This window comes from Macaca fascicularis, chromosome 5, assembly GCF_037993035.2.
Source record: "Macaca fascicularis isolate 582-1 chromosome 5, T2T-MFA8v1.1".
Classification (NCBI taxonomy): Eukaryota; Metazoa; Chordata; class Mammalia; order Primates; family Cercopithecidae; genus Macaca; species Macaca fascicularis.
The window spans coordinates 78276732-78300112 of record NC_088379.1 but is presented as its reverse complement, the minus strand read 5'-3'; the positions used below and the strand labels follow the sequence as shown (position 1 = coordinate 78300112).

General features: G+C 36.6%; 2 protein-coding genes across 11 annotated transcripts in view; both read right to left on the bottom strand.

Moving 5' to 3' along the window:
- Window positions 1-474: 474 nt before the first annotated feature.
- NMU (neuromedin U) overlaps window positions 475-23381 on the bottom strand; it is a 36017-nt gene continuing 13110 nt past the window's right edge. For 2 of the 10 annotated variants that reach the window (XM_045392585.2, XM_074039975.1), the window contains exons 3-11: window positions 22915-22962; window positions 15675-15734; window positions 14000-14029; window positions 13861-13911; window positions 11831-11905; window positions 11554-11617; window positions 6412-6465; window positions 5041-5080; window positions 475-655 (exon numbers count right to left, since the gene is read on the bottom strand). In XM_045392585.2, coding sequence (XP_045248520.2) covers window positions 604-655; window positions 5041-5080; window positions 6412-6465; window positions 11554-11617; window positions 11831-11905; window positions 13861-13911; window positions 14000-14029; window positions 15675-15734; window positions 22915-22962 — 474 coding nt within the window. In that variant the 3' untranslated portion in view covers window positions 475-603. Of the gene's footprint in view, window positions 656-5040; window positions 5081-6411; window positions 6466-11553; window positions 11618-11830; window positions 12000-13860; window positions 13912-13999; window positions 14030-15674; window positions 15735-22914; window positions 22963-23381 lie in introns of those variants that run through there. The other 8 variants (XM_045392586.2, XM_045392588.2, XM_045392589.2 and 5 more) reach the window with 8 other exon arrangements.
- LOC102127641 (thymosin beta-4) lies at window positions 1579-3949 on the bottom strand. The gene has a single exon (XM_045392593.2). The coding sequence runs from the start codon at window positions 3932-3934 to the stop codon at window positions 3701-3703; it is 234 nt and encodes a 77-aa protein (XP_045248528.2). The 5' UTR covers window positions 3935-3949; the 3' UTR covers window positions 1579-3700.

The window sequence follows — 23381 nt, the reverse complement described above, 5'->3', positions numbered from 1 at the left end:
AGCTCATTAAAACTCAACTCTCAACTCTCTATGAGTGCCTTTAATGAAAACATCAAAAATGCATGTGGGCAGGGTACGGTGACTCATGCCTGTAATCCCAGCACTTTGGGAGGCCAAGGCGGGTGGATAACCTGAGGTCAAGAGTTCGAGACCAGCTTGGCCAACATGGCAAAACCCCGTCTTTACTAAAAATACAAAAAAAAAAAAAAAATTAGCTGGGCATGGTGGTGCATGTCTGTAATCCCAGCTAGTCGGGAGACTGAGGTAGAAGAATTGCTTGAACCCAAGAGACAGAGGTTGCAGTGAACCAAGATTGCACCACTGCACTCCAGCCTGGGTAACAGAGCAAGACTCTGTCTCAAAAAAAAAAAAAAAAAAAGCATGTCAGTACTGTCAAACCCGGCAGGGATCTAAGGAACATCATTATTTACAGGTTTATTACACAGTATTTCTCATTAAAACACTAAGCAAAAATATTTTTAGATTTTTTAATTTTCAACAAATTAAACATTTACAACATTGTTACAACTGAGAACATCGACAACACAGGGATTTTCAACAGGGTAAATTTAGCAAGGATTTTTTTCAGAAGAAAACAAAATGTCAGTACATTTTGTATTCCATAGCATTGCTCTGTGGAAAATTAGTTGGCAGCCTGCAAAAAAAGAAAAACTGAATTAGATTTAAGTGCAAATGACCATGTGAATATGTGTATATAATTTCTATATTTTGTCATAGAGTAACATTAGCATCTGAAATATTTCCCAGCTGTTCTTCTGTGTGTGTGTGTGTGTGTGTGTGTGTATTGTGTATGTATATATATACACACACACACACACACAGAAGAAATATATATATATGTATTTTTCTTTTTTGAGACAGAGTCTTGCTCTGTTGCCCAGGTTGGAGTACAGTGGCGTGATCTCAGCTCACTGCAGCCTCCACCTCCTGGGTTTAAGCAATTCTCCTGCCTCAGCCTCCTGAGTAGCTGGGATTACAGAAGCGCACCACCACGCCCGGCTAATTTTTGTATTGTTAGTAGAGACAGAGTTTCACTATGTTGGTCAGGCTGGTCTCCAACTCCTGACCTCTAGTGATCTGCCCACTTTGGCATCCCAAAGTGCTGGGATTACAGGCGTGAGTCACCGTACCTGGCCTGTCTGTATATTTTTAACTATATATCATTTAATCTATCTCTAATGGAACACTTATTCTGTATGTCTGTGGCTTCCAACAGTTTACAGTATTTAACTATTTAAAAGTGATTTCCTAAAGCTCATTCATACCAATAAGATTTATGAATAAGCTATTTCAAAAGCTACATTTACTCCTTGTATATCTATTTCCTCATATATTTGCAACTAAATAGTTCTATTTTACGTTTAACTACTTTCTAAATAAATATAGGTCATCAGGATAGAGAAAGGCCTTAGAAAATCAGATGAGAAAAACAAAGAAAACATGATTATTATGTTGTTTTTCTATTGGCAAAATGAAATGAAATCATGAGTACATTAGTTTATGTATACCCTAATCTTGAAAATAATCTGAATAAAGCAATTATTCTCAATTTTGGAGTTTTTTTTTTTTTTTTTTTTTTACTAAATTCACCAAATCATGGATTAAATTTCATTTCACATTCTGAACACTCTAATACTTACTTCGATGTTACAAATGCAGCTATTTTTTTCCCATTTGGTATTAAGCTATTTAAAAAATTTTTTATGCCAATTTACATTTATAATATTATAAAAGATAAAATAGTTTCTTATCCATTAGCTCTCTGTTCTTTGTTCCTTGAAAAAATACAAAATTAAGAATATGTTTTCTCATATTCCTCATGTGAACATAATTTATCAGGCCTCTTCTGAAGCAGGAGTTAATACCAAACACAGTTTGCAAATTCAAGTTCCTAATTAGGTCCCATGAGCACATTAAATTTTTCCTTCGCTTTTCCACTATTTGAATCTTTTCTTTCTTTCTTTTCTAATTGAATTGGCTAACACATTAAGAACTACATTAAATAAGAAATTAGAGAGTATCTTTATCTTGTTCCTGACATTAATGGAAATGCTCCAAAGTGTTTCACTAACAAGCCAGCTACTGTACTAACTTGGTTTGAGACCATTATATAAATCATGTCAAGAAAGGCTTAATCTCTTCCTAATAGATCAGAAATTGATGTGAAATTTTACCAAAAGTATCTATTGAGATTATCATATAATTTTTCTTCTAATAGTGAAAACTTTTAACACACTTCTTAATGTTGAACCATCCTTGAGTTGCTGGAACAAATCTTACTTAGTGGGGTCATAAAATTATTTAAGTATACTGATGAATACTATTTTATAATATTCCTTTAAAATTTTTACATTAATATTTATAAACATAATTGACTTACAGATTTTTTATACTATTTTTTAAGTTTTGGTATTAATATTATGCTGGCTTCATGAAAATATTTGGTAGTTTTTCTTCTTTCTCTGAGCTGAAAAAATTCAAAATTATTGGCTTAGCACTTTTTGAGGGTATATTGTGGGTATAGTTTTTTTTTTTCTTTTTTTTGAGACAGTATAGTTTTGAATGAGTAGTTTCTTTATTTTTTTTCTTTTTCTTTTCTTTTTTTTTTTTTTTTTTTTTGCTCTTGATGACCAGATTGGAGTGCAATGGTGTGATCTCAGCTCACTACAACCTCTGCCTCCTGGGTTTAAGTGATTCTCCTGCCTAAGCCTCCCAAGTAGCTGGGATTATAGGCATGCACTACCACACCTGGCTAATTTTGTATTTTTAGTAGAGACGGGATTTCTCCATGTTGGTCAGGCTGGTCTTGAACTCCTGACTTCAGTTTCTTTATTTTTGAAGGTGATCCACCCACCTTGGCCTCCCAAAGTGCTGGGATTACAGGCCTGAGCTACTGCGCCTGGCCAAGGGTATAATTTCTAGATAACATTTTCCAATTTTCCCCCATACCTATTAGTCCGTTTAGTGTTTTTCTTTTTTCTGAGGTCAATTTTGGTAGCACCTACTTTATTAGACAATCCTCCATTTTATCCAGGTTTCCAAACTGATATGTGGAGAGATGTGCAAAGTACTCTTTTGTGATTTTTATTTCTTCTGTTTTAATTTCTCTTTTCATTGTACTTTTCTATATTTTTGATTTTACCCTTTTTCTTGATTACACTAGGCCAATTTAATTTTTGCAAAGAATTACTATAAAAAAAAGAATTACTATAGATTTTTGCTTTGTTTACTGTCCTCCTTCTTTACTGCTTTTTTTTTAAAGTTTTTAAACTTTTCATTTGCATATTAAAAAAATTGTGCATTCCAATAATTAAAATCATTTGAGCAAAAAAAAAAAAAAAAAAAAAGGCACTCTGATTAAACTGCATTACATCCTGCAGGACACCTTGGGCCAGCTTGGTTTTACTCTAGATTTCACTGTCGTCCCACCCCACTTCTTCCACCCCACTTCTTCCTTCACCAACATGCAAGTTCTTTCCTTCCCTGCCAGCCAGATAGACAGATGAGAGAGGCAGGCGCGGCCTTCGTTGTCAGTAGTTCTTTGATGTGAAAGGGACAGCACAGTCATTTAAACTTGACCCAACCTCTTTGCATCTTACAAAGTTAAACAGCTAAAAGAAGTAAAATAAGAAGGCAATGCTTGTGGAATGTACAGTGCATATTGGTGGCGCACGCCTCATTACGATTCGCCTGCTTGCTTCTCCTGTTCCATCGTTTCTTTGGAAGGCAGTGGATTTTTCTCTTGCGTCTCTGTCTTCTTCAGTTTCGAGTTACCGAATTTCTCGATCTCAGCCATATCGGGTTTGTCAGACATGGTTGCGGAGGGAAAGCGGAGCCAGGCACGCGAGAACAAGCGAAGTCTGGTCTGCACAGTGGCCACCACCGAGTTGTCCTGTTTTACTGTTTTTAACATCAATTTCTTCTTTCATTTTTATAACTTCCTTCTGCCCTCTTGAAGTTTACTTTGTTGTTATTTTGTTTTTATTTTATTTATTTATTTTTTTTAAGATAAGTTCTTGTTCTATTGCCTTGGCTGGAGTGCAGAGGAAAGACATAGCTCACAGCCTCAAACTCCTGGGCTCAAGCTATCCTCCCATCTCAGCCTCTGAAGTAGGTAGGACTACACGCATGCGCCACCACATCTGGCTAATTTTTTTCTTAAGGTTTTGTAGAGATGGGGTCTCAAAATCCTGTGCTCAAGTGATCCTCATGCCCTAGCCTCTCAAAGTGATAGGATTACAGTCATGAGCCACTTGCCCAGTCTAAAATGAATGATATATTTGAAAAAATACGTTCAGCATAAAATCTGGATTTAGGATTACAAAAGCTTAGTAGAATACACTTTTATTTCTGTGGTGTAAATTTATTAATCTGCATTTGGGGTTGATTTCAACATTTATTGTCTAATAAAATATTAGGATTAACATATTTATTAAACATGTGAGAACAGTCAACAGCTACTAAATTTCTACTGTATGTCCAGCACTGAGGTAGAGATTCTGGCAGCACGAAAGAAGAAGTCATTCTCTCATGTCTTTCCACATTTTAAAAAATTCTCTAGAAACCAGTAAATCACCAGCTTTTACAAAGAATCTTTGAGTATTGGTTATTTAGATGACAGAAGTACTTTCGGTCTGTAAATCTTGGCCCATTATGGTAGACACTGATTACTGCAATAAGAATTCATTCCTTGACATATCCTACTTGCACAATAAATGATGATAAGATCAATGTCTACAAAATCACTTATGATAATTATTACTGTGACATAGTCTGAGGAATAAATGACATGGGCAAAGCAAATGAGGCCCTAAAATACTGGTATTTTCTCATTACAATAAAGCCCTTACAGCTCCTATCATTGTAGTATTTATATGGGACATTCATGTACATATGCAATCAAATAATAGAAATATATTTAGCATAATTTAATTTGTGACTGTTTGAAAACAACAGAAAATGTCAAACTGTGTTGAACTGTGAAATGCATACCATTTTATTTACTTATTTCTCACATACCATTTTAAATGAACCCTGCTGACCTTCTTCCATTCCGTGGCTGAAAAATAATAGATTAGAAATAAATCAGTGTAACTAAAGATGGAAGCTAATAGTCATAGGAACAGATTGATGACTTAGAGGAGTATTTAATGTGCATCACAATCATCTAGAGGGCTTTTTACAACATAGACTGCTGGACTCCTTAGCCAGAATTTCTGATTTAGTAAGTCTGAGAATCCTAAGAAATTTGTATTTCTAACAAGTTCTGAGGTGATGCTAATGCTGCAAAGACCACCATGAACTAGATGCTATTTGACTTTAATTATTTCCTTGATGGTACCAACATTTTAAAACAAATGTTCTCAATTTTAATTTGATATGAACCAAAATGAACTTACTGAAGTCAGGGCTGTTTAGCTGCTTACTCCTTCCTGCTATCAGTCCAATTTCTTCATTCAATCCATTCTCTAATTTGCTATTAGAATTATTTTCCAAAAGGCAAATCTTACATTTGCCCCCTCCTTAGCCTTTAGTGTAAAGCTGAAATCTCTTAGCTAAATATTTCATCAACCACTTCCCATTGATTCTTCAGGATTCAGCTCATGAAGCTTCTCTGTACCTCTTCCATTCCCCAGCTGGAGTTAAATGCTTTTCTTTTGGAAACCACAGCTCTTGGATTACAAGTGCATTTCACACAGTACTTTATATTTGTTTACTTATCTGCTTTCTCTTAGAGCCTATCTAAACTCCTAGAGCACAGGAATGGAATCCTATCTGTCTTTATAGTCCCAGCCCTTGGTACATTGCTCAGCACCCAGTAGAAGTTCAATAAATACTTGTTGAACTAATTAATTAAAACTTTCTGGTAATGTATTAAGGATGCAAATATTTTGCAAAGTGTAGCTGCCTAGAATAAAAACACATTTTATAGACAATGTGGACAAACAAAATCAGAAATGTAATCCCGAAATTCTGTCTACTTATACCTTTTATTATGATTGGTTCTTTTAATTTTAAGAATTTGTGAATTTTCTTTCAATCTACTGAGTTAAAAATTTTGTAAATAATTCCATAGAAATAAGGAATAGTGTATCTTTAAGACACCTATTTTCTATACACAAAATGTCATAGAATTAAAGTGTCAAATAGGTGACTGTTACTGGAGGTGTTTAAACATGAGCAATAGATCAAAGGAGAGATCAGAGATACTATGGTATTGAAGTAATAAAGTGGTGACAGAAGTGAATGTCAGACTGTAACACCTGATGCCAAACATCTATAAACTTTAAAACTTAATTGAAATGTAAAAGTTAATTAAATACACAGTGAACATGTTTTTAAATTTTGATGTAGATTGATTTTTTTTAAAAAAATACAGTATGTACCTACCCTGAATAAAAAATATCCTCGGCTTTGACTTGCAAAGGGACTTTGGAATTCTTCCTAGAAGAGAAAATGAGGGCATTACAAATCAAATAACACTAAAAATAAGTGCAAATTCTCCTTGAAAGTACATTGAGGGTCAGAATTACTTTCAACTATCATAACTAAACATAGAGGGAATCAGGGACTTGAATAGAGAATTTTTGTATTATACCTGAAAATTTTCAACAACTAGTAGTATCATCAGAATCTTATATTTAGAAATAATTTCCTTATCAGTGTGACCAATTTGCCTTTCAGGAATTTTGTCAGTTGTAGGTGAATTCATCAATAAGTAGAAAGAGAAATGACAGACACTTCATAATTGACTATATTTAAATTCTCCTTTCAGCATTTTGTTAGAATGAAATAATTTATTTAAAATACATATTGCATGTGTTAACACATGAACAGGGGAAAATACAAAACAGAATTGTGTCAAAGCTAAAAAATATTATACAATATTTCTACAGAAATGTAGTTTGAAATTAAGGGACAAATTTGGTAAATTATGTTTATTTGATGAAGCTTTAGGACAGATGTTCCTGCATAATTATATATGCAGAATGTTAATTTTTAAATTTCCAAATATTAATAGGAATGACCCAATTATTCATAATAAGTATATCTTTTTCTTAAACATTTCATTTTAAACTTTGTGAAAAAAATACATTAACATTTTATGGTTTCCATAAAATTGGCTTATAGCTTCCTATTTTCATTAACAATTATCTATATCATAAAAGCATTATCAGCATGGCTATCACCATGAAATCTGTCAGCCAAGACCTTTTTCAACTATTTTATAATATGAATACTATCATATTAAATTCTAAGAAATGGCTCTGATATATGTTTAAATTCTGAAATACTTAGTTTGCAACAAATGTATCTTAAATTCTCAATATAGTATTTAATTTTCATCTTTACTATAACTCCCCAAATTACTTAATATTGAAAAAAATCTGTATTTAAAAATGTACATACTGTATACATGTATCAAAATATCACATGTACCCCCAAAATATGTATAACTATAATATACCAATGAAAAATAAAAAATAAAGTTTTAAGTTTTCAAAATTAAAAAAAATGTACACATATAAACCATATGTTTATATACCTATGTAAGCAACGTTCTCAGCTGGGTACAGTGGTTAATGCTTGTAATCTGAGCACTTTGGGAGACTGATGTGGAAGGATCACTTGAGCCCAGGAGTTTGAGACCAGCCTCGGCAACATAGAGAGACCTAGTCTCTAAAAATAATAAAAAAATTTAGCCAGGTGTGATGGCATACACCTGTGGACCCAATTCCTCAGGCTCCTCAGGAGGCTGAGGTGGGAGGATTGCCTGAGCCCAGGAGGTCAAGGCTGCAGTAAGCCATGAAAACGTCACTGCACTCCAGCCTAGGTGACAGAGAAAAACGCCGTCTCAAAAAAAAAAAAAAAAAAAAATTCAAATGCATATCATATTAAAGAGAAAATACTAAAAGGCAGGACAAAATGTAAATGTAAATTTAAATGTGCCAAATATTTAAAACTTCCAAATGCAAAACCCAAACATACAGATCTTTTTAGAGTCTTATCATTAAGCATAGAGTAGTATATAAAATAATTTGGGAGGTAGAGATAAAAAAAAGATGTGGGAATGAAATTGGAAGATGTCTAGCAATCAAAATTTAAGAAAAGTGTTTTAAGATCTAAAACCTCATTTCTTCAAGAATCCAAAATATTTCACTATCAAAGATACATTTTAAAATTAGATGACTTAGGCCCAGCAAAGCGAACACTCTCCTACAATTGCATTTCTATTCATCTTTTAAATTATTTTCTTTCGTAGGTTTCTAGGAAACTTGACTGGCTGCAAAATACCCTTAAGATTTATCATTTGTCTGAAAATATAGATGATATCACTGAAGGTGGAAAATTCACTCAATGTACTAAACTGGCCACAATACTGAGTGATTAGCTTTGGTTTTGTAAATCACGGCACTGAAATAATGTAGTCATACTAATGATTGTTGGTGTCTTTTAAGAAACTGAATCTTTAAGTTGAAATTGTTTACTAATTCATAACTCAAGCAAATACTTTAAGAAGTAAAAGTTAAATCAAAAAAGCATGTATTACTTCTAGAGTTTGATGACAACTACTTTTTTCTTCATTCTGCAAATTCTAATATTTTAAGGGGCTACTGCCTAAGATCTTACATTTCTCTTTACAGTTGGCATCAGATATTGTCTTCTTTGATGGAAGCTTCATTTAAGAATGTGAAGATTCTGGCCGGGTGCGGTGGCTCAAGCCTGTAATCCCAGCACTTTGGGAGGCCGAGGTGGGTGGATCACGAGGTCAGGAGGTCGAGACCATCCTGGCTAACACGGTGAAACCCCATCTCTATTAAAAATACAAAAAAATTAGCCGGGCGTGGTGGCAGGCGCCTGTAGTCCCAGCTACTCAGGAGGCTGAGGCAGGAGAATGTCATGAACCCGGGAGGTGGAGCTTGCAGTGAGCCGAGATCGTGCCACTGTACTCCAACATGGGCGACAGAGCGAGACTCCGTCTCAAAAAAAAAAAAAAAAGAATGTGAAGATTCTAGGGAGGAAATACTGGCCATAAAAATAAATTTTGAGGAATATATTCACCTAAACTCTATGCGTTTTTAAAAGTGTCTGAAAACTTTGGGTAGCATTTTAAGAAGAATAAATTAAATATGGTATTGAAATTAAAGAAAACTTTGATCTGAACTCAAATTTTGTTTGTTTGTTTGTTTTGAGACGTAGTCTTGCTCTGTCACCCAGGCTGGAGTGCAGTGGCACGATCTCAGCTTACTGCAACCTCTGCCCCCCTGATTCAAACTATTCTCCCGCCTCAGCCAACCAAGTAGCCGGGATTACAGGTGCCGCCACCACGCCCAGCTAATTTTTTTTTTTTTTTTTGTATTTTTAGTAGAGACGAGATTTCATCATGATGGACAGGCTGGTCTCAAACTCCTGACAGGTGATCCACCCACCTGGGCCTCCCAAAGTGCTGGGATTACAAGCGTGAACCACCGTGCCCAGCCTGAATTCAACTTTTAATAATAAAATACATAATTTAAAAATAACATAATAAAAGTACCCAAGATTAAACTATAAAGGATACAGCATAGTGAAAAAAAGTTTGCCTAGATCAGAAGCCAGAAGACTATTTTGCACTTTCTCTTACTAATACGATCTTGGGAAACTCCTTCAACTATTCTGACTTGCTTTCCCTTTTGTAAATGGGAAATAATACTTGTAAAGTACTAACAGAGTTCCTCAAAGAATAAAATAAGACTGAAAATTATAATGTATTACAGCAAGGGAAGGCATTACTTAAAAATAATCCTAGAGGCGGGGCGCGGTGGCTCATGCCCGTAATCCCAGCACTTTGGGAGGCCGAGGTGGGTGGATCACGAGGTCAGGAGATCCAGACCATCCTGGCTAACACAGTGAAACCCCGTCTCTACTAAAAATGCAAAAAATTAGCCGGGCGTGGTGGCGGGCGCCTGTAATCCCAGCTCCTCGGGAGGCTGAGGCAGGAGAATGGCATGAACATGGGGGGCGGAGCTTGCAGTGAGCCAAGATCACACCACTGTACTCCAGCCTGGGTGACAGAGCGAGACTCCGTCTCAAAAAACAAAAACAAAAAAGTATATAATATATATGTATACAAAATAATTGCAGAAATCATCAGTGTCAAAAGGGTTAGGATTCTTTTTTTTTCTTTTCTTTTCTTTTTTTTTTTTTTTGAGACGGAGTCTCGCACTGTCACTCAGGCTGCAGGGCAGTGGCAAGATTTCGGCTTACTGCAACCTTCGCCTTCCCCGTTCAAGTGATTCTCCTCCCGAGTAGCTGGGATCACAGGCGCCCACCGCCACACCCGGCTAATTTTTGTATTTTTAGTAAAGACGGGGTTTCACCATGTTGGCCAGAGTGGTCTCAAACTCCTGACCTCAAATGATCCACCCACCTAGCCTCCCAAAGTGCTGGGATTACAGGCGTGAGCCACAAGAGTTAGGATTCTTTTTAAATGACTGTGAAAACTCCACAATGTAACACAGTTAGACTGTATTAAAGTGGTTACATTCATCTTACACATATTGGCAAAATAGCTAGGATGGCAAGCTTTCTGCTCAAGTATTTAAATGTTGTTAAGAGTAGGCCAGGCCTGGTGGCTCACACCTGTAATCCCTTCAATTTTGGAAGGTCCAGGTGGGTGGATCCCTGGACTTAGGTCACATTTTTTTGTTGAAAAAACCAAAGTATGTATATTTAGTTTCTGATATTTACTTCACGAACCAGTCTTACCAACTTGTTTTTTTTTTTTTTTTTGAGACGGAGTCTTGCTCTGTCACCCAAGCTGGAGTGCAGTGCAACCTCTGCCTCCTGGGTTCAAGCGATTCTTATGCCTCAGCCTCCGAGTAACTGGGATTACAGGCATGCGCCAATATGCCTGGCTAACTTTTTTTTTTTTTGTATTTTTAGTAGAGACGGGGTTTCGCCATGTTGCCAAGGCTGGTCTCGAACTCCTGACCTCAAGGGATCCACTCACCTGGACCTTCAAAGTTGAAGGGATTACAGGTGTGAGCCACCAGGCCTGGCCTACTCTTAAGAACATTTAAATACTTGCAGAAAGCTTGCCATCCTAGCTATTTGCCAAGCTGGATACAGAGGGGCAGTACATTGTCCTTTATTTGTTCTCTTATTCCTACCTAAGGACTGGATACAAGCTTTCTTTTTTTTTTTTTTTTTTTTTTTTTTTTTTTTTTGAGACGGAGTCTCGCTCTGTCACCCAGGCTGGAGTGCAGTGGCCGGATCTCAGCTCACTGCAAGCTCCGCCTCCCGGGTTTACGCCATTCTCCGGCCTCAGCCTCCCGAGTAGCTGGGACTACAGGCGCCCGCCACCTCGCCCGGCTAGTTTTTTGTATTTCTTAATAGAGACGGGGTTTCACCGTGTTAGCCAGGATGGTCTCGATCTCCTGACCTCGTGATCCGCCCGTCTCGGCCTCCCAAAGTGCTGGGATTACAGGCTTGAGCCACCGCGCCCGGCCTGGATACAAGCTTTCTTAAACCAAGAATAGATTTTCTCACCAAGAGAGTCATGGCTTTTGGAAAACAGTGTAGTTCCAACTTTCCTCAATGTCCACAGCTTCAGCTAGAAGGGACACAATATTGCAGGGGTCCATGGAAGGGCGGCTTGAACAATTCTCTTCTACTCTGCAAACAGATGCTCTTACGTTGGCTAACTGGGTATTAGTGTGGGCTTATCCTGAAGAGCAGCATTTGATGAACTACCACAGCTGGGAATTAACAGAAAGGGCTGCCCCATGCGGAATGGCAAAGCCAGCATGCAGTTTGTATTACATACGTCCACTCTGAATCTCTTCATTCTTCTCTCATGCAGGTGAGGAACGAGCTGCAGCAACGGATGCACAACAGATGACTGAGAGGACATGAACACACACGCGATGAGCACATGGCTTCTCAGCACTGGCCATCAAGACGCTTCCTATTTGTTTTTGTTTTTACCCACTAAACTTGTCCCAGACAAAACGGAAAATTAAAGATGTCACCTAAAACAGCTCTTTGGGAGCAATTCAAAGAACTATGGAGAATGAACCAAGAGATGGGATAAAATTTGGTAGCTCTACACTGGGATTTTTGTCCTCATATTGAGAAGAAGCACTTTCCCAACAGCTGCAGCTCTCTCGTGAACTGTCAGCAAGTAAAACCCCTCATTGCCTCTTTGAGAGGCAAAAGGCAGTCTGTCTGTTACTAGACTTAGTCAGAATAATTCGGGCCAGGCAAAACCCACACTGCCAGTAGCAATTTTCCACTATAAACATGTTTATCTGGAAGATTGTACTATACACACATCTAATAACCTCCTTTATAAATTATATACTTAAAATAGAAACATTGGGAGCAACACAACAATGTGTGAAAATGACAATGTGTTCTCGATAGTGAAAACTGTGACTAAGATACATTTTCCCAAAATGTAAAGGTGCCAAGCCAAAGAAAATGAAAGCACACTTGAGACATATAGCTACCTACCTGCTATGGTGCATTTTTAAAAAAGGTATGGGTCACACTGAGACTTCTCATTAATGTTAAATTCATTTATGACATGGATTATGTTGAGCCCTATATAACAGTTATCTGTTAACTAATTCAACTTGTACTTGGTGTAAAGCCAGTATAATCTTTCGCCTCCTCATATGTTAAGAATATTCCATGTGATAAATATTTCAAACTGAGTTTAAGATTACAGTTACCTTTCCATAGGTATGTATCTGCTTAAAATACACTATGCTCCTCATTCCCTAAATTGGTTCACGGAAGTGAATCACAAGTGTGGAAATAATATTATAGTCAAATAATTTCTAAGTATTCTAGATTGAAACACCAAGTAGGCTGGTTAGCATTTTTAAAATCCATGCCTACAAAAAGAAAAACTACTGCTAATACTACATGATTTTAAAGTGAACTGAATTCAAGTTACTGGTTTTTGGCTAACCTTAGAGAATACATTCGCACATTAAATGTCTAATTACTAATAAGAACATCTTAGGAATAGAAGAGGATATTTCTAATTATATTTAATTACATTTTCGACAATCATCCTTTAAAATAAAAAATGCCCTTGGATCAAATGATTTTTTAATTTGCAACAATTGCCATCTGAAACAATATGTTTTACTTATTTATTTGCTTTTTTATTTTCTTGGTCTTTAGAATGTGTTTCACAAAAGCAGGGACTTTTCTTTTCTTTTCTTTCTTTTTTTTTTTTGAGACAGAGTATCACTCTGTCGTCCATGCTAGAGTGCAGTGGCGTGATCTCAGCTCACTGCAACCTCCACCTCCTGGGTACAAGCAATTCTCTTGCCTTAACCTCCCGAGTAGCTGGGACCACAGGTGTGCATCACCACACCTGGCTAATTTTTGTATTTTTATTAGAGACAGGGTTTCACCATGTTGGCAAGGCTGGTCTTGAACTCCAGACCTCAAGTGATCTGCCTGCCTCGGCCTCCCAAACTGCTGGGATTACAGGCACGAGCCACCATGGCTGGCCAGGGATTTCTTTTTTAAATTTTGTTTTATTTATTGCTATATTTCTAGTACCTAGAATTGTGCCTGGCACATAGCATATAGCTAATACTTTGTAAATAACTGTTAAAGAATGAATGAATTAAAGAATGAATTTAATGTACAGGTAGTAATTGACATATAAAATAAATCAAATGGAAAATAAATATTGAATTTCATTCTTTTACTCACATATAAACTTTTAAAGTAAAAAATTTGAATTCTGATGTAGCTCTGTTATGCTGCAAAAACAGGTTCATTATTTTAAACAAATATTAGTGATTACTAAGAAGTAGTTCTACAACTTACCACAACATTTGAATTGCCCAACTTCTGTGTCTTCGAATAATGAAATAAGAACTGTTTTAAAAAAGCAGTAAGTTTTACTATAAGAATTAATGGTTTCCTTATTATTTTATAAGGTATAGATTTATGAAAATCATCTTACCCTTTTAGTATTATCTTTTTCATCTTGTTCCTATTGAAAAGAGATATTATATCATTATATATTGTAAAATTTTACTATCTTATATACAATAATTTTATAATGTTATAGCACATAATTGTTTAAAACACATGACTCATGTTACATATAAAATATGACTGAAATTAGTTAAGCATCCGTTGCTCTAAAAATAAATGGGAAATTAATTGAATATTGTTTACAAATACGATGTGCATAAAGATCTCTTTACTGCAACTTTATTCATAAGAGTGAAAAATTGGAAACATCCTAAATATTCAACAGTGGTAGAATGCGAAATTATTATATCATGACATGATGGAATATTCAGAGGAGAAGACTGAAAGAATCACATGAAAGTATTTTTACTGTTTATCACTAAATAAGAAGGTTATGAGTTGTTTTTGATGTCTTTCATAAAACAATTTTTAGCCGGGTGCAGTGGCTCACACCTGTAATCCCAGCACTTTGGGAGGCCGAGGTGGGCAGATCATGAGGTCAGGAGATTGAGACCACCCTGGCTAACACAGTGAAACCCCGTCTCTACTGAAAAAAGACAAAAAATTAGCCGAGCGTGGTGGCACGTGCCTGTAGTCCCAGCTACTTGGGAGGCTGAGGCAGAAGAATGGTTTGAATCCGGGAGGCAGAGCTTGCAGTGAGCCGAGATGATGCCACTGTACTCCAGCCTGGGTAACAGAGCAAGACTCCGTCTCAAAAAAAAAAAAAAAAAAAAAAAAAAAATTTAAATCGTATAATTCCTTTTTTGTTGTTGTTCTTTCTCACTTGTTTTTAATACAAATGGAAGATCATGAATAAACACCATTGTCATTTATTTTATCTTAATTAGGAAAAAATCAATTATGCTTTTTGGGACAATGTCACCGATAGAAACAATGGATAAATATACAATTGTAGGCAGAAATTATTTAGTTTCATAAAACATTTATGCTTTCAAATTATCAATTTTTTTCTTTGAATTATTATATATAAAAGGTATGAAAGTCAGAGTGTACCAATGACCACAGATTAAGTTAGAATTGCAAATGAAAAGTATAATTCCAAACCTGAAGCTCTCATTTTTAATAAAGTAGCTTAAAAATAAGTTCATCCATAAGACAGAGATTATAAAATTAGGTATAGTGCTTATGCTACTTTTCAAGTTTCCATCTACCCTCACTGTAGGACAAAAAGTTCTCCCAGAAGAATCAAGTAATTTTAATAAGAAACCAAGACAATGACAATACAATTTGCTTTTGTTTTGCATTCTTAATGTCCTACTCTCCCACAAGGTACAATGTCCTAACCTTTGAACCATTAGATGTGCTTAGCAGCTTAGAAAGATGCATCTGTTCTCCAAAGTAGCATGAGTCAGGGCAAAAAAAGAGAGCCAACATGACCCCATATTTATTCCTCCGGACTGGAACTCATTTTATATTTGATAGGGACATGATTTCCCAATTAGATTACTGTAAGCTCCATTAATATGATGCTCAATTCTCAGACATCAGAGAAACTGAATTATTTCTTATCCAAAAACAATGTTTCCTCTTCTAACTTGTCTTGGCATGCTTCCTAAATTGAGTATATTTTCTTCCAGGAGAAATTCCAAGAAATTTTTGGATAATTTTTGTCTACAAACAAAACACTATTTCAACCTTACCTGAGGCTTTGGTAGCATTCCCATAATCACAAAGCAAAGCTCCTCCAGTGCATTGGATGCCTGACAGAAATGAGAAGATATGTAAGTTATGCTTCTGCTTTAACGACATTTACATAGAAGAGATAACTATAAAATGTTAGGGGCATGAGGAAATGCTAACTACCTAGAAAAGAATCCTTCCGTAGATTATTAAAACTGCTGGAATCCTTTGATTTCTCTCACAACAAAAACTTGGCTGTAAAAGTAAAGCCTTCCTTCTCACCAGAAACAACAAAAAAAGGTAAGTACTGTACATACGCACTCATGAAGGCTTCCGCTGTGATCTAGATACATAGTTCTCAGCACTTGCTAAAATATTATGAAATTCTATGACTGAGGGTAACAAGGGACAGTGCCAGAAGAGGAATTATTCTTCCCAGCTTGTAGCAAAATCTGCATCTACATGCCAAAGCTGTGAACCTCACTGAATATTACTCATTATCGGCTAATCTGAAAATCCGGCAATTGCTCGAAAACAATGGGAAGTGGAGGAGAAGAAGCCATGTGTGGTGCACCTAATCTGCGTACCACCCTTCCACGTTGCTGACTGCACACCCCAGGATCAGGTTTTTCAAAGCATTCAAACACAGAAGTAGGGCAGGGCTCTGTGGTTAGCAGCCAGCTGGGTGTGGTAAGGAGTAGAAGAAATGGACAAGCAGGGGCGAAACCTGCTTTGCACAGGGTTTAGCACAGTAGCACCATAAACAATTGATTACTTAATATATGCATTTTGGAAGTAATGAAGAACTAGAACAGTGGGGAGGGCAATATAATTAGTGGTTAAAAGTATGAGCTATGGAGTTGGGAAGGCTGTAACTCTACGCAGTGCAAATTCCATTTCTGCTCTTTATTAGCTGTGTAACCTTGGGCTGGTTACCTAACCTCTCTAAATTTCTGTTTATTCAGCTCTAAGCTAGGGATGACATCACTGCAGAGAGTTCTTGGAAGAATTAAATGTAGGTAAAGTTCTCAGGTTGATTTACAGCTGAAGGGATTCTTAATTTAGAAGTTATATGAAAAAGAGGTCGGGTGCAGGGGCTCTCGCCTGTAATCCCAGCACTTTGGGATGCTGAGGCAGGCGGATCTCCTGAGGTCAGGAATTCGAGATCAGCCTGGCCAACATGGTGAAACCTAGTCTCTACTAAAATACAAAAAATTAGCTAGGCATGGTAGCACGCGCCTGTAATTCCAGCTACTAGGGAGGCTGAGGCAGGAGAATCACTTGAACCTGGGAGGCAGAGGTTGCAGTGAGCTGAGGTGGCGCCACTGCACTCCAGCCTGGATGACGGAGTGAGACTCTGTCTCAAAAAAAAAAAAAAAAGAGAGATATATGAAAAGAATTGTTCAGGGTCTCAAGTAGTCTCACCTTCTCTCCCTTTGAACAACAGTACATGCTTGACATGGTTGGTTGTGGTTCGAGATGCAGGTGGAGTCGACAGTTTTCCTCTACACCCTTCCTAGCATCAGAGGTCTGCTTTGTTCTCTTCATTCCATTTGTTTGCTTGTCATGCAAATTCTTGGGTTATTTATTAATAATGCCTCACATGTACATAGTGTTTCAATAAATTATAAAACACTTTCATATACAGTCATGCACCACATAATGGCATTTCAGTCAATCAGTCAATGATAGAGTGCATATACAATGGTGGTCACATAAGATTATTATGAAGCTGAAAAATTCCTATCATCTAGTCATAGCTTGATGATCCTGACCTGTGTAGGCCTAGACTAATATGAATGCTTATGTCTTCATTTTTAACAACAAAGCTTAAAAAGTAAAAAAAAAAATTCTTTTTAATTTCAAAAGCTTATAGAATGAGGATATAAAGAAAGAAAATATTTACATACACCTGTTCAACGAATTTGTGTTGTAAGCCAAGTGTCATTACAAAAGAGAAAAAAGTTCTAAAATATTAAAAAGTTGGCCAGGAACGGTGGCTCATGCCTGTAATCCCAGCACTTTGAGAGGCCGAGGTGGAAGAATTGCTTGAGCCCAGGAGTTTCAGACCAGCCTGGACAACATAGCAAGATCCTGTCTTTACAAAAAATACAAAAAATTAGCCAGGTGTGGTGGTGCATGCCTATAGTCCCAGCTACTCAGGAGGCTGAAATGGGAGGATCATCTGAGCCCAGGAGTTCGAGTCTACAGTGAGCCATGATTATGCCACTGCACTCCAGCCTGGATGACAGAGTGAGATCCTGTCTTGAAAAAAAAAAAAAAATTAAAAAGTTTATAAAGTATAAAAGTTATAGTAAGCTAAGGTTAATTTATTATTGAAGAGAGAAAAATTTTTAAATAAATTTAAAGCAGCCTAAGTTTACAGTGTTTATGAAATCTGCAGTAGTGTATAGTAATGTCCTAGGCCTTCACATTCACTCATTACTGACTCATTGACTCACTCAAAGCAACTTCCAGTCTTTCAAGCTCCATTCATGGTGAGTGCCCTATACAAGTGTATCATTTTTTATCTTTTATATTATGTATTTACTGTACTTTTTCTACATTTAGATATGTTTAGATACATATTGTGTTACAACTGCCCACAGTATTCATTACAGTAATGTGCTGTACAGGTTTGTAGTCATATAGCCTAGGTGTGTAGTAGTAGGCTGTACATCTAGATTTGTGTAAGTACACTCTATGATCTTTACACAATGACAGATCATCTAAGGACACGTTTCTCAGAATGTATATCCCCATTGTTAAGTGATGCATGACTATACATAATTTGTATTCTGTCCTACACAGGACATGAATTGTGATTCTCATATACAGAGGAAGTGAGGTTCTAAGAGACTGTCTCTTGCCCAATACCACACATGGCTAGGAGTTGGAGGAGCATGGCCTGGGACCTTGGCCTTCTGATTTGTAGATATTCTTGTGTTGCTTTGGTATTGCCTGCTAAGCCTAGAGTTGGGAGTTGGCAGCGAGAAAAACTAGAGTGTGAACACTGATACATCCTTTCTCACTGGTTATACTTAAGAGCTGAATACACAGGTCACCCCACAAAAATATGAAATAAAATCCCTAAAACTTCTCTTACCAGCCTAGGCAAGATGGTGAGACCCCCATCTGTACACAAATTTTTTTTCTTTTAATTAGCTGGGCATGGTGGCATGCGCCTGTAGTCCCAGCTATTCAAGAGGCTGAGCTGGAAGGATTGCTTGAGCCAAGGAGTTTGTAGCTGTGGTGAGCTACACTTGTACCACTGCATTCCAGCCTGGGATAGAGTGAGACCCTATCTCTAAAAACAAAAACAAAATGCTCCACTTACGATCATTTCAAAATAGAAAATACAAAACAATAAGAAAAAAATACGCAGTGATATCATGTGTCAAAAATGTATTTCACCTCAAAGAAGAACAAACACTTATAGCTGATTTCAAAATAGAAAATACAAAACAATAAGAAGAAAATATCTACAATGTCATGTTTCAAAAATGTATTTCAACTCAAAGAAGAATAAATTCACACATGTGAGCTGTTTCTTCTTAGGAAACAGTTTCTAAGCTGGATGAGGTTCAGTAAGATTGTACTTTGACTGAAAAAGTTTCAAAGCAAATGCATTTTCCCCAACTCCCCTTTACAAGAAGTCAATTCTCAACTATTCTTCAAGGATTGAAATACATGAAAGTTTTAATATCTTATTTTTAAATTTATAGACCTTAAAGATAACATTTTCTACTTGGTAAAAATGTTTCAAAGCAATGGTCACATAATCACATAAATAATAAGATAATAGTGTATGTGAAAATTAACAATGTTTTAAAATTTTATCAAATTTGGTGGTACATATACACCACTGAATACTATGCAGCCATAAAAAAGAATGAGATCATGTCCTTTGCAGCAACATGGATGGAGCTGGAGGGTATTACCCTAAGCTAAATAACCCAGGAACAGAAAACCAAATACCACATGTTCTCACTTGTAAGTAGGAGCTAAACACAGATGCACATGGCCAAAAAGAAGGGAACAATAGATACCAGGGCCTACTTGAGGGTGGAGGGTGGGAAGAGGGTTAGGATCAAAAAATTACCTATCTAGTAATATGCTTATTACCTGGGTGATGAAATAATCTGTACACCAAACCTCCACAACATACTTTACCTACATAACAAAACAGCACATTTACCCAGAACTTAAAATTAAAAAAAATTATTTAGGGTCTGTGGGCTGTATCAAGGGATTTTGATATTATTCTAATTGCAATAAGAAACCGTAAGAAGATTTGGAACAAAGCAGTGATATGATGGCTTAGTATTTTAAATGACTAAGTGATGCTAAAACCTTAAATCTGAGTACAATAGCTATACTTACAACTAGTTTTCAGTTGTGTACTGAATTGCCCACTCATGAATTGAGTTTATTATCAATGTTTTGAGAAAATAATGACAATTTTTAGAAATTATAGTAATTACTGTTATGATAATATCCTCATTGAATCACGCCTCCCTGTATCCATTGCCTTTATGTAGTCAGTCCCCTAACGCAGACACTGAGTGTGGCCCCCAACATTGACTCTGTGTCTTGCTTTGGCCAGTGGGGCATGAGTAAACATGTTACAAGCAGACGTTTGAAACCCACTTAGGTAATGAGCTTGCTCTCCCCACTGCTGGTGGAACCCAGCAACCATGTGAAAAAGTTCAGACTAGCCTGCTGGACTGTAAGTAACACTTCGCCCAGCTACCTCCACCACCCCTGCTAATAGCCAGCCAACGATCACCAAGCATATGAAGAAACCCAGCCACAGAAGTAAGCCCATAAAATGATATATTCCCAAAACATCAGGAATACAATTTTTAAAAACAATTCCTAATTTATTAATATTACTTATTCCTGTGAAGGTACCCAAATACAGTTACTACACATAAACACCATTCCAAAGAGATGCATCTGTATTCATTTAGCAGCTATTTCTAGGGAAGGGACTTGTAAATCTATCTCTTTTATACAATTTATTTCATTTATTTCCTTTGAATTTTGAATAATTCATAATTTCACACGTTTCAAAGCAAAAAAATTATAAGATGATATCCAGTTAAAAAGTCCTCCTTTTTCTGTTCTATCCACCTAGGACTCCCCTTCCACATAACCATTATCATTTATTTTGTATGTATTCTTCCAGAATTTATATTTTTTATTTGAGAGCTAAATCAGTAAAACCATATTTATATGGTTTTTAAACTAGTGAATGGGCCATAAAAACAGATGATATAATGATATTTGTTACAAGAGAAAAATTTCTGCATAGCATGCTTGCTGCTGGGTTTTATTAACAAAGTAATTAAAGAGATATTTACTGAGTCTCTTCTCAAGCATGATTCTAGGTGCTGGCTATAAATGTATCCCATATAAGAACATCACCAATATACTATGGTGAAACCAAAATTAGGTTTTAATGCATAGCTTTAATTTCACACGTAATAAAACAATATTTTTAAAGTATTAAATTTATTACTATTTACATTATAAATGTAAAAGTTACAAATAGTAAATTTACTAAGCTCCTCTTGAAAGAGGCACAGTACTGAAATCCAGTCAAACATTAGTTTATCTTGATGAAGTTTAAATGAGCGCTTTAAAATTCATCCTCTTAGTACTGAAGACCTAAAAGTGATTTTGAGGATGTTCCTGAATTTTAAATACAACACAAATGCATATATACTGATTAATATCTATCTCATGTTATTAATATATATCTGCCAATGCTCCTGGATTAATTTGAAATATTGTTCAAAAACGTCATCTATGGTGATCTTGTTCTTGCTTTACTACCTAAAACCTCAAATTTCCAGCAGGTACCTAGGGTATAGATTGAGGCAGGAGAAATACAACACTATACAAGGCTGCTTCTTCACACCGGCCAGGAAAACACAAATGGAGACTGTGTGACCAACAGCCTGGACACCTTGGCCAGACTGTGTAGGGAGTATGCCCCAGGCGCATAGTTGATGACTCTGAAAGCAGCATCATCCAGTAAAGACAATGTTAGAACACACTTATTCCCCACTCCTTAAGTGTCCATGTGGAGGGGCTAGATTAGCACTCCTGGCCTCTTTCCAAAACCTTCTCTTAATTCTTTTCTATTGAAGAGGAGTGAGCTGTCTGGTAGGTGAACTGAGAGGAAGAAATTGGGCATGTTCAGTTCAGCTCCTTCCTCTGTGGAGTCAGTGTTCTTACTCTGGTCAGCTGTTCTTGCCTGGTCTCTGCCCTGTGGCTGAGAATCTGACTGGTGGAAAGCTCAGAGTCACTGTCTGAGACTTGCAGGCAAGTTTAATTCTGGAGGCAATTATAGCAGACACACTTGATATCAGATCTGAAGCCACAGTCACAAATGGACTTTTCCATTATAATGACGATATTTTGACCTCCAAAAGTCTGACTCATAAATTCATCTCTCAATGGGTTTCGAACTCAATTGGGAGATAGGATATTTGTCCCCAAATACAGCAATAGATACAGTATTTTAAATTTTTATAATTATTTAAACTTTTATTTTAGGTTCAGCAGTACATGTGCAAGATTGTCATATAGGTAAACTTGTGTCACAGGGTTCTGTTATACAGATTATTTCGTCACCCAGGTACTAAGTCTAGTACCCAATAGTTATTTCTTCTGATCGTCTCTCTCTTCCCACCTCCACCCTCAAGTAGGCCCTGTGTCTGTTTTCCCCCTCTTTGTGTTCATGTGTTCTTATCATTTAACTCCCACTTGTAAGTGAGAACATGCAGTATTTGGTTTTCTGTTCCTGTGTTAGTTTGCTTAAATTTTTACTAATATGATTTGGTAGAGACAGGGTCTTGCTATGTTGCCCAGGCTAGTCTCGAACTCCCAGCCTCAAGTGATCCTCCCACCTGGACCTCTCAAAGCACTGGGATTACAGGCATAAGCCACTGCACCCTGACAGTTATAGTATTTCTAACTTAACATATAATTTGATTTTGAAATTAACATTTTAATTTGACATTACAAAATATGTGTATATTATCTGCAAATCTATTTTATTTAGAGATGAAAGCCCTAGCACATTACAACACAAGCCCACAGTATTGATTATTATCTGCAGCAAATGTAATAATATCTCATATGTTGACATGTTTTCGTGAGCACGTAAAGGTTCCAAAGGCAGCAATGGAGAGTTTAAGCACTACACAAACACCTACATTATGACAAAATACCTTCAATTGGAATTACCTGAGGCTGGGAATCAATGGACAGAAAAGACGAACAAGCATCATCTATCTGTAGAAAACAAAAATGTCAGTTACATCCTGGGAATGGACAGAAAATAACAGAGAGTAGATTTTACAAAGTCACATTACCTATGGAATATTAACCACAGTTCCATGACAGTTTAGGACTCTGGATTTGGAAGAGAGGAGCCTCAAAAACTTTATAAGAAAGTCTTGGAAATGAGACTTCCCTCAAGATGTCACCCTAACCACAGGGTATACGTCTCTAGTGACTGCTGACGGGGACCATCCTAGGGCAAGGAGATGCCTCACATTAATATATTGAGGAAAAGACTGTCACGTATTATTTTGTCTGAGAAATGTGAGAGCTGACTAAAGAATGACCTTAAAATTAAGGCAGACCTTTGGTTACCATATGGTTCTGTATGACACACGAACCTAATGTCACCTAAATTAACATAATAACAG

Excerpts from the sequence above, each read along its gene's own strand:
- LOC102127641 (XM_045392593.2), bottom strand. The coding sequence starts at position 3,934 with ATGTTAAAAACAGTAAAACAGGACAACTCGGTGGTGGCCACTGTGCAG.